The sequence below is a fragment of the Phycomyces blakesleeanus genome, assembly GCF_001638985.1.
Source record: "Phycomyces blakesleeanus NRRL 1555(-) unplaced genomic scaffold PHYBLscaffold_5, whole genome shotgun sequence".
In the NCBI taxonomy this organism is placed as follows: domain Eukaryota; kingdom Fungi; phylum Mucoromycota; class Mucoromycetes; order Mucorales; family Phycomycetaceae; genus Phycomyces; species Phycomyces blakesleeanus.
In genome coordinates, this window is record NW_017265138.1 from 2,531,120 (window position 1) to 2,542,958 (window position 11,839).

The window sequence follows — 11,839 nt, forward strand, 5'->3', positions numbered from 1 at the left end:
TCAATGATATAAAAATAAAATATAGTGAAATGAAATGAAATCTACACATCTTTGGAAAGCACCATTTTGGATTTTGCAAGTCACAGGCTATCCCAAAAAAATAGAATGGCATTTTTGATTGACCTGTTTTTTTCAATACATATATAAGATATTGATGTATTAAACATCACTCCGAACACAAAACCATCTCATCTATAAACTATTGGCATCCTTCCTTTTTTTCACTTTTTTTTTTAGCAATAGATAAATAAATAAAATTAAATAAAGTAAAGGAATCACCTCATGGCCGGTGGTTTACCTAATCCCGTACCTGACGCTCAATTCTCTCCAGCATCAACTTCGAATTCCTCTGCGATATCAGTGTCATCCCAGACACCATTAAACACAAAGGATTCAATGGCAACTTCTCCGACAAGGGAATCTCATGTGGACAAGTCCATCGATGCCACACCAGAAAAGTCTTCAGAAGACAACGGCAACACAACCTACTTCTTGCTTGATATTTCAGAGCCAAGTCAGGAAGAAAACCTAAATAACCAAAGCGAGCCCGAAAGTGTATCTCGACGTATAAGCCGCAGAAGCTCCGATTCATCCAGCTCTAGTGTGTCAGCCCAGGTTGTCATCGACCACGGAGGTTCGCTGCCACGGCGGCTAGAGAAAAGCAGAGCTGCTAGGCTATTGCGCACAGGCGATGACGAATCCGAAAGCGACTACAACTACAGCTATGTACCTGTCAGGAACATTCCTGAAACCGAAGCTCTGTCGGGCCAACACCGACGCCGTAGAAGCACACAGATGCATTTGAACCAATCGTTTGATAACGCACATGACGATGTTGAAGAAGGCAGCAGATCTGCTGTAGAAACTCCATCTGGATCAGAAAAAGAGGACGAAGACGAAGACGACGACGAAAACGGAGATTATCGGAACCACAGCCACAGCCACCAACACCACCGTCATCGACGCAACCATCGTAGAAGACAACGAGACCCAAAGGATAGACATGCTAGACGAGACAGGAAAGGCAAAGGTGTGACGGTCTATACAGATGAACAGGAAGATCTGATGGACGAAATGCCTAGCTGGGATCAGGAAAGAATGCGACAACAGAGCAACGGAAACTACCAGCCCAGTGATGATGATATCCCACACGATCATGTCCGGTACAGAGATAGATCGATGCGCAGAAGAACAAAGCGCAAAGTTCAGGGACTATTGCAGACCGATCTTCACACACATTCATGGAGTAGAAGAGAAAGCTTTCAATCTAACCGTGATCCAGGTCTATCAAGCGATACCGCCTTGAGGTCCGTGAAAATAATAACAACAATAACAATAATAATAAAAAAACATATATATGAAAGATTTGGATATTGTGTGCGAATATGTGTATAGATATAGATATGAATATGAATATAAATATATATCTTTTTTGTAGGAAATTGCTTTACATTGCACATCAAATAATCGATGAAAAGAGAAGCCGGATATCAAGAACTGCTGGTAAGAAGCCTGTCTGTCGTTTAATAAACTATTGCAATTACTATTAAAATTACTGTCATTAGTTATCATTCTAAGTTAATAATAAAGTGTCTATATTCAGATATCTGGGCTTGGTTGATTCGACCAGAGATGATCATGTCTATCTTTACTGCTATTTCACTCCTGACATTTTACATTGCTGGGCGTATTAAGGGCGATCCTTACCAATATCGCGTTACAGGAGCATTGGTAGAAGCGATCTTGATTATAGTAATGTCAGTGTGGAATTGGTATATCTGTCATCGAGAACAGCATCTCACCGACTGTGAAATGACTGATCGCGCAGCAACAATTATATCAGCCTTGGAAAGAAGCGGAATGAACATGGTCCAGGTAAACCTTTATTTTATTGAAACATGCTTTGAAAAAATAAAATAGAATAATAAAAAAATAAAATAAACCAATTCTACTTTTTTTTTTACTATTAAAGGATACAAAAATCCCTTTTATTCCCTCAATGTCTGTTGCAAAGGTAGTTCGAGATGGTGTGGTACGAACATTTCCCGTAAACCTCTTGGTAGAAGGCGATGTTGTGGAAATGCTTTACGGAGACGTTGCGCCTGGTCGGATGAAGTACATCCACAAATCTTCTCATACACAAGACAACCCAGACTATGATAACTCGAACGCAAATAAAACCACAGAGGGTCCAAAAGAACAAGCAGCAGCAGCAGCAGCAGCAACGGCAACAAACACAACCGCAACCACAACGACTAGCTTTGATCTTCAGACAAGAGAATATTACCTTGCCCAAGACCAGACATTCAAACCATCGTTTTTTGGAATCCCTCCTCCGGCTGGATTGATGGAAGAGTATCTACGTGCCCGAGGTCGTCATCAATTCTTACTCTTGGAAACCCCTTTGGAGAAAAATATGCGGGCAGCCTTGGCACAAGAGCGGCCGCAGACAGTCATTGCCAACGAAGCACGGAAACTGATGCGTGTATTTTACCATTACATCATCTGGATCGTCTTTTGCGCTTCAATTGTCGTCAATCTCTTGCGCTTCGGCCTTCGAGACCGGCTATTAGATGATTTCCCAGCTGACCAGGTGGCCGAACTGATCCTCGTCCTTCCATTCTACACCATCCTCCCTCTTCTACCCCTCTGCTTGCCATCACTCTGGATGGTTGCCCGTAGCTTTGGAAATGCTCAGCTACTGATCTTGTTTGAAGCCCTCCAGATTTCAAAAACAGAATACGAAGATGATAGTGAAGTAGATGAATTTGACGCTGAAGCACCCCCACCTACAAAGGATGTCGAGTTGAGTCCTAGTAAGATTATTCTAATACCGAAATAACAAAAAAAAATAACAATAGAAATAAGAGTAGTAATAATATAGGAAAAAGTGTCTCATATTTGAATCATTAGATGCCGTCTGGGACAGGTTTTGTTCTTTGCTGACAAAATGGGATCGCCTTTCTCTCACAAGATCTACCAACCTGCTTGAATCTCTTGGAAGTATAACGGTGATCTGCTGTCTTGATAGAGAAGGCACAATAGCAAACGTATGTCACTAATCCAACTACTATAGCTAGATTAATGGGTATATATATTAAGTGAAATAAGACAAAAAAAAACAAAGAAGTTATAATTGCTTATTTATGTATATATTTCTCCTTTCAAAAAATTGCATACACTATTATTGTACTGAAGCCTTTTCCTACCGTGGAACAAATAATGTTTCCGAATTCTGAAGAGGATATAAGCTATTTGGATGTGGAAGAAGATTCAGATGAACCTTTTGGTGTTAAATTTGAAGACCAAGACTGGGAAAAGAACTTGCCGTATGTAAACTACTGATATATACACGATTGTATTAAAAGCTGAATATTATTATATGAATTGATTTATATTAGATGCTTAAAACCACTTGGATTAAACTTTATGCTGAATACCAACTGTGGTATCATTCAAGGCAGAAAACGATCCGATTATCACCGACGGCGTTCAAAGCTTCATGTTTATGGAAAAACATCTCCAGCCAGACAATGTAAGTGGCTAACTATTTTACCGACGGCTAATCCATTAATACTGTTATTGTTATTATTATGACAATGATTATAATCATCATGTTTTTACAATTTACTAATCCAAAACCCTGTACTTTTCTAGCTTGCCTGTGTCGATTGGGAAAATGTATTGGTTTTAGAGAAGAGGCTCTTCAGTCATTTGTGTCAAGAGCCGAGATTTACACCTTTGCACCTTACCATGATATTTTGAGTACACCCCGATACAAGTACAGCCAGTACTTTTCTTTCGAAGTTCCCAATGCGCTTTCCACTGTATTTGAAGAAAAGACGACAGGTAAGAAAGCATGAGATGATGGACACTATACATATACTAATATATTACTACTGCCATTACTTTTTTTTCTACTAGAGAGTTATCAACTCCTGACAGATGGCCATCCTACTCTTGTATTGGAAAAATGCTCTGATTACTGGGACGGAAGTGCATTGCAAACCATGAGTGAAACGGTAAATTTAATGATTTATATATATATATATCTTATTTTGTTAGTTGTGTTAAAATAAGACTATTACCATACCTATCGTATTCTTTCATCTTATCTAACAATATCTTATTGCCTTCTCTTTAACACTCATAAGATGGAGAAGAAAATAAATGACTTTTTCTACAACGCAATGGTTCATGACATGCAATGCATTGCCTATGCATACCGACCTATCAACACTGCAAACGGACACCGAATTCCTTTCTTGAGCCCTTCCGATGAAGAAGATCCTGGTTGTGCATTTGTTGTCCTGCCACACAAATCACAAAGCTCTGATAGCTCAAGTAGCAGCAGCTCGGAGAGCGAATCAGAGGCTTCTTTGATATCTAAAGCCTCAGTGAGTCTTCTGGTTACCATTATTACTATTATTAGTTATATAGAAAAGAAAAGAAAAACTATCTAATAGAATAACAATAACAATTAATTATTAGGCTGGCCCCTCACATACTTCTACAAAGCACAAACGTCGGTCATCTAAAGTTATCACTAGCTCAGGTAGCCAATCTTCAAGTGAGGATAGTTCAAGTGATTATTCGTTTGAAGAGGATGAACCAGTGGATGAGCAAGAAGAAGAGACATTTTACAAGGAAGTTGTCAAGGGCCAGATTTTCCTTGGAATAGCAGCCATGTGCCATCAGCCAAAACAGGTAGCTATTATATATATACAAAGAAAAAAAAGCATATATATATATATATATATCTTGGTTGTATTCATACATACTTCATGATAAATAGAATGTAGTAGATTTTATCGAAGATTTGGGTCTTGCCGGTATTCGATTTGTCTATTTTTCACCTACTGCCGAAAGAGAATCAAAAGGTAGACTGACAAAGATCTTTACACAATCAATTGGCGATTACTTACACACACACACACACACACATGGTTTGTGCAGCATTTGCCGAAAGACTGGGACTTGAAACCGACTGGAACAGCTGCATCTTGCTATCCAGTCCAGATGATGAGAATTGTGGGAATGGATACTTGCAGAAACATGACATCAAGGCACAGCTTCCCCGAGGAATCGATCAAATAAGACCCCATCTAGAAGATGTGGATGATATTCCACTCCACGTATCCTTATTTGCAGAGTGTACTCCTCGTGCAATGAAAGAAATGATTCGTATATTCCAGGAATACGGTGAAGCTGTGTGTTGTATTGGAAACGCATTAAATGTTAAAAACACAGAATCATTTGCTCTGGTATATACAAATTATACATTATATATATAAGCTTCAATTCAATGTTTGTTCTAACAGATCTAAACCTCTTGATATTTATCTTAGGCTGATTTTAGTATCGCCATGGAACCTATGCACACAAGAGCTCAGACAAAAGGTCGTCTGTCGTTGAATGATCGACAACCTCCACTCGCCGTGGGTGCGTCTCTTGTTAGTCTTCCTTGTGGACTTTTTATGCAATATGAGACTAGTCTTTATGCAGTGACTCAGCTCATAAGAGACGCTAGAAGACTTCTTAGCTGCGTGCGAATGGTAAGTCTGGACAGGCAACTGTTGAAACCAAACAAAAAAAGAAGTACTATAGCCTAACACATAAAGTGTATATCTTACAAGAATGTCTCTAAATATCTGATTGTTTCTATCTCTGATTAATTCTTTATATATATCATATACTTTCTCTATTGGCGGTTAAAAAGGGATTTGCTTTCTATGCCGGCTCATGTATGTCTCTGACAATCATGCAATTCCTTGCATCATGTGTGCTTTTACCTCCAATTCTGTCGGGATACCAGATTATTTGGATTATGTGGATTATACTTCCACTACTTACAATGTCTATGCTCTTTTCACCAAAAGAAGACAATATTATGCTGCTAGTACCTGGTAAGAGAAAATATACTCTTATGTATCCAACAGAGCGAAATAATCATTGTTGTTGTTGTGTGAAACTAATGTGTGAAATTAAAGGAAAAAACATTGAGCATTTAAGAGATCTTGGTCGATTTATGGTTTACTTTGCTCTTCGGTTCACATTGACTATCATCATGTCAATTACTATATTTGTTTTGTAAGTTATATATATACTAAAAAAACAAAATTTGAAAACATATACTACTCGTGTATTTATATATTATCTGTGTTAATGTAGGACATTGGCCTATTCGTTGAATATTACTGCTTCCGATATATTTGGTGGATTTGGTGAGCGTGGTTGGCTGCACTGGACAGCAGAAGAACAATGGGCGTTATTGTATGCCCAAAACTTTATGCTTATTGTCTTGGTGTGGTATTTTGGTTAGTAAATTCATCAAATTACATTAAATTATATTATACTACACAACACAACACTACACTACACTATATTATAGGGTAGAGCAGGGTAAGATAGGATAGACCATGATATGATGGGTTGTGCTAAGTCGTATTGTGTAGTGTAGTGTAGTGTAGTGTAGAGTATATACAATTCTTCAATATATCTTATCTTGAAGAATCTTCAATTTGTTAGCCTGGATGTCACCCTCGTTTTTGCACCGAACATCATCACTCTTTGAATTCAATCCTTTTAGAAATAGGGTTTGGGTTGGTGCATTCTTTACAAGGTAAGAGATTTGGATTTAAATAAGGGTAGCAAAGAGAATGACAGCCGTTAAAAACCGTTAAAAAACTCACAAGCACACCGATAATAAATAGCATTATTCTACAAATCTGCTTCTGTGCCGTGTCTTTATCCAACGGTCCGTTTGATTTGGCAAGGATCCCATGGTTTGTGTACTTTATCGGTCTAGGCTTTCCGCTTGTCCTGGTGCCTGTTCAAGAATTAGTAAAGATGCATGACAACAAAGAGTTTACCCGATTCCAAAAGAGATCCAAATTGGAATTTAGCACAAAGGTAATTATCCATTGTAGAAAAATTAATTTGTGTATGTCTGTATAATTGTATATGATTTTGTTTTCTAACATGCATTTTACTACAATTATCATTATTGTGATCATCATTTAGCTTGGAATGCATTCGCCTCTCTAATACATGGTTTATTAATACTCTTTTTTTATTATTGCTATTATTTACTACAAAAACCATTATGTATACATATCCTTATCAATCTGCCTTTTTGATATTTTAATTCACTTCGTCGTCTGTTTGTTCTGAACCTTTCCTATATTTTTTTCTGGCACTTCTACCTTTTACTACGGTAGATTAATTTGATTTGATTTGACTTCTATTTCATTTCTTTCCTTACATTTAAAAATAAATAAATAGCTTAAAAATAAAACAAAGTGCCATTGTCTTGGCTACCTGCCTGAAGTCTTATGGTTTTATGTACTAGGTCAGCTTGTATACATCATTGGAAGTTTGTAATAATCAAATAAATGTATCTTTATTTTATTTTGTAAAGTAGATTCGATGTGTAATAATGCAGATAATTTTGAATGATAATCATCTCCATACTAGTCCTAAGCAGAAAATGTTCAATCGACCTTTTGACCAACTAGTTCTCAAACACAATCAAGCAAATCATTACTCTAACTCACCTTAGTTTCAATAAAACTTCATATATTAATCCGGACATTCAATATTGAGATATAGTAATAAAAGAAAAATCGCAAATTCGTCTCACAAGGCTTTTTCGCACAGATCTCCCTCTGGTCGGGAAGGATAGTACACTGAGTGTTGAAAAATAATGCAAGAATTTATAGTCCAAAACCTCTCTAAATTTGCGCAATATTCTTCCTCTAAATTCATATTTTGATAAAGCAATCAAAAACTAAAAGTACTAATATGACATCTACTCCCAGAACTGAAAGAAAAAAAAAACTGACAATATAACTTGCGCTATTATTGTACACGAGAGCATTACAAATGGCACCAAGCAATGTGACATCTATAAGATGCCTAATGTTAGCCCTTATACTGTTTCAAGAGTGCTTAAACACTACAAAGAAACTGGGTCGTATGAGAGAGTCAAGAACCCAGGGAAACCAAAGAAGTTAAATGCAAGAGATAAAAGAGAGATCTTGCGTGAGATGTCAAAGGATCCAACGCAACCAATGTCTCACATCAGAAAATCCATTGCTAATTCCATATCAGCAAACACTTTAAGATATTTTCTTCACAGTCATGGCATATATTCCCGTAGAATAATGAAGAAGCCCGATATATCTATTGAAAATTAAAAGAAACACATTGCATGAGCCAATGCTCATCTTGATTGGAGCATTGAGGATTGAGAAAATATCATTTGGACTGATGAGAAACGATTCTAACTTTTTGGTCATGATGACTGCAAGAGAGTTCTCTGCAAGAACAATGCTGGTCTTCGTACTCCATTTATTTCTCCAACCATGAAGTTTGGAGGTGGTTCTTTCATGGTGTGAAAATGCTTCTTCAGCAAGGGTGCCAGGGCTTTAAAAATTATAACCGGACAAGAAAATGGCAAGAAGCATGTCAAAGTATTAGAAGAGGCATATCTTTCTTCTTTCTCAGCCTTCCAGCAGCAAACTGGTTGGAGTGACTTGGTATTCCAAGAAGACAACGACAAGGCACACACAAGCAATGTTGCTGTAAATTGGAAGAAGCAGCATAAGCTCAAAATTTTGGCTGACTAGCCTCCTCAAAGCCCAGATCTTAATCCCATTGAGCATCTATGGGATTATGTTAGCAAAAGAGTCTGGTCAAAAAGATACAGCTTGCACAGCCTGAGATATCTTCATGCTGCTCTTGAGAAAGAATGGAAGAAAATTCCTCAAAAATATTCGGATAGCTTGATTTCAAGTATGTATTAAAGATACAAGGCAGTAATTGACACAAAAAGTCACCCAACAAACTATTAATAAATATCAAGTCTAATAGCATATTCTAAAAGTATATGTAAACTAATGTATATCATTTCAATTTTAGGTGTATACTTCTTTTTCTTAATACTTTTTTTAAAATCAAAGAAGTGAATATTAAACTGAAATTTAGTCAGCTGAGAGAAAAACGCGTTTTTTTTAACACTCAATATATAAAGACTTAGTCAATATGTACTGATCCTCCTATATATCCCCTCACATTCTCTTGATTACTCATTCGACCCACCCTCTTCTTGTTTTTTTTGCACTCTAGCATGATTTTCCATCTGTCTCCCTAATGTTTCCTATTTGACTTTAGGTCGCCTTCGGCTCTGATAGAACAAAGAAGCTTTCAGATATATCCTACCTCTTTGTGAAGACATAGTTACCAAATATGCTTTATTGGCTTCTTACAATCTCTCACTTTAGAAAATACAAATGCCCTCAAAAACACAATATAAAAAATAAAACCCAAAATAAAAGCCGCAAGGTCCTCTTTTGCTTCGCGGCAATAGAGACTCACCAACTCTTTTGAGCACTGCGGTATTCGGGATTGTTTATGGGTTAGTATCTCAATAATGGGAAAAGTAGATACTGTGAGAGTGTTATTTATTAAAGAGACAAAATAATATTGTTTATATCTGCTACTATTCAAATCCCTGTAATTCAAATCCCTGTTGTGTAATGGTTGGTTTACACTGTATGAGTGTGTAGTGTACGTGTGCCTGGTGTGTAACAGTTCCGGAGATTGTTAACTTGCCAGGTTCATTAGCAAGAAGGAACCAGTGTTTGGTTGTGGGGTCTGTTCTTCACTCAATTGTGGTGTGTATACCACAAGCACAAAGCTCCCTATAAGCAAAAGAGAATAGATATTATATTCAAGTGAAAAACAAAGATAGTCTTCATATATTTCTAATTCTCAAATCTTTTTTGATTTCAATAACAAATTATCCTGTGACTATATAGCTATATTATACTCAAAAGCAATACACTATATTCTTTTACACTTAGAGTGTCATACATTGCCATTCTCAGAATGGGATTTGAACTTTCGCACATATATACTATTCATACCATCATACTTCCGATACCTTCTTCGATGCGAATGAACCCATCGCATTCTGTCACATATAACTTTCAGAGCTCTCGACTTTTAATACATCTGTATGTGACTGATTCTAAACCAGGCGGACACCACCGAGCACAACAGCCCACTATAGAAATCATTTTTTTTTCTATCAGTGTACACCATGAATGTCAAAACTCTGTCAGACGGACCACATACATGGCCACCTACAAATAACAACTTTCTCTAATGCAATACTCACTTTTCACTATATAAAAAAATATACTACTAGTAAAGCTTTATACTTTCAAATAAAAATAAAATAGAATCGCAGTCTTGTTCTTATATATTATATTTGGATTATATTATTTTATTTCATATACTCATAATAATAAATTGAATTTTAATTTTACACCAATAATTTTTAGAAAGAATATATCTATAATTCTCTTTCTTTTTGCTTTATTTTTCTGTTTGTGCCTGTGCTCATATTTGTTTTGATTGTTTTCTGATAGGTATATCTTCCTTGTATAAGCTTTGTAAAATATATTATACTAAAACTTATATTAAATACAATGAATGGGTTATAAAATAATATAAAAAAGTAACAAATAGTGTACACAGTAGAATTTAATACTAAAGATATATATTATTTATTAGTCAACCAATAAATAATGAGTATGCACAATGAGCAAAACACATATAGTTTAACAAATAAGTAATGAGTATATACGATTATTAACTACATTAAACTCTTGGATGCAAACCAAAGTAAACTAGTACGATTACTAAGTTATGTATTTTTAGTCAAACAATAAATAATACATATTCATCATTATCAAGAACTATATATCTTTGCAAACCAGTAAAGCATGTGGATTCACTATGAGTAAGAAATATTTTATTGGTTAAAAGACTAGTAGATATGCAAGATTAAGCAGAGCTATATTCTCAGTTAACCAATAGAGAGTAAATATTCATATTCATAAGACATACGTCTTTAGTCAACCAATAAATAGTATATGTATATCATTATTAAGAACTGTATTTTTTGCTAACCAATAAAGAATGCAGTCTCAAGATTTGTAAAGTTGTTTTGCAGCTAAACCAAAAAAGATGTATATGCAGGATGAATAAGAACTACAATTTCAGTTAACCAATAAAAACCGAATATGTTATATCAGCAATATGGTCCTGTCCGGATCGGCCGCCTATTGAGCTCGATCTGGACTGAAGGGATATTTCCAACAATCTTGGGCCGTCGGAATCCAGAAGATAATAATATCGTAAAAACATATATGCTAGTAATAATAGTTTTGCTTTCTTATAAATATATAGCTTGTATCATACCTCTCTCAAATAATTCCAAAATTGTTCATATATCCTGTCTCCTCAAGATTCTAATTAAAATTAGATTGGGTTTAATCTATAGATAATAATACAAGATATATTGGAATATACTTCTATAGCCGATTTTTATTCCACGGTATATATTTACAAATCATTCACAATCGCATTGTTATTTATATTTTTGTTAATACTTTTAATGTATGATAGAAGCTATATATAATAATATAATTTAAACTATGTTTTCTAGTATGTTTCATAAATAACACACTATCCAGATCCATACACATTCTTCTATAATTATACAGTAGTCCCTCGATAATTTCAAGGCCTAGGGAAGGCCAGATGCCTTGAAATTATCGAAGAGTGAAATTAACGAGTTCGGAGTATATATTTTCCGCCAACTATGGGCGGAGTTTACATTATTCTTTAATAGAAAAAAAATATATCAAGTAATGATTCGATATGCTTCAATCCTCTGTTTAAATTCATTCTAGTTAAATATAACCCCTGGCTGCATTACTGTTTTCTACCCCCTCTGTCTCGTAACCAATTATTGTTTCAAATTCTT

The 11,839-nt window shown here is 35.7% G+C and overlaps 1 protein-coding gene across 1 annotated transcript; it reads left to right on the forward strand.

The window, feature by feature from the left end:
* Positions 1-282: 282 nt before the first annotated feature.
* PHYBLDRAFT_165730 (hypothetical protein) lies at positions 283-7,561 on the forward strand (the record flags this gene model as incomplete). The annotated part of the gene is made up of 21 exons (XM_018435294.1): positions 283-1,307; positions 1,439-1,503; positions 1,604-1,875; positions 1,973-2,816; positions 2,914-3,050; positions 3,199-3,329; positions 3,402-3,535; positions 3,658-3,849; positions 3,925-4,022; positions 4,155-4,397; positions 4,492-4,707; positions 4,796-4,880; positions 4,957-5,264; positions 5,349-5,555; positions 5,720-5,906; positions 5,991-6,090; positions 6,172-6,304; positions 6,392-6,402; positions 6,512-6,622; positions 6,714-6,912; positions 7,424-7,561. The coding sequence occupies 21 exons, from the start codon at positions 283-285 to the stop codon at positions 7,559-7,561; spliced, it is 4,836 nt and encodes a 1,611-aa protein (XP_018295282.1).
* Between the last annotated feature and the right edge of the window lie 4,278 nt (positions 7,562-11,839).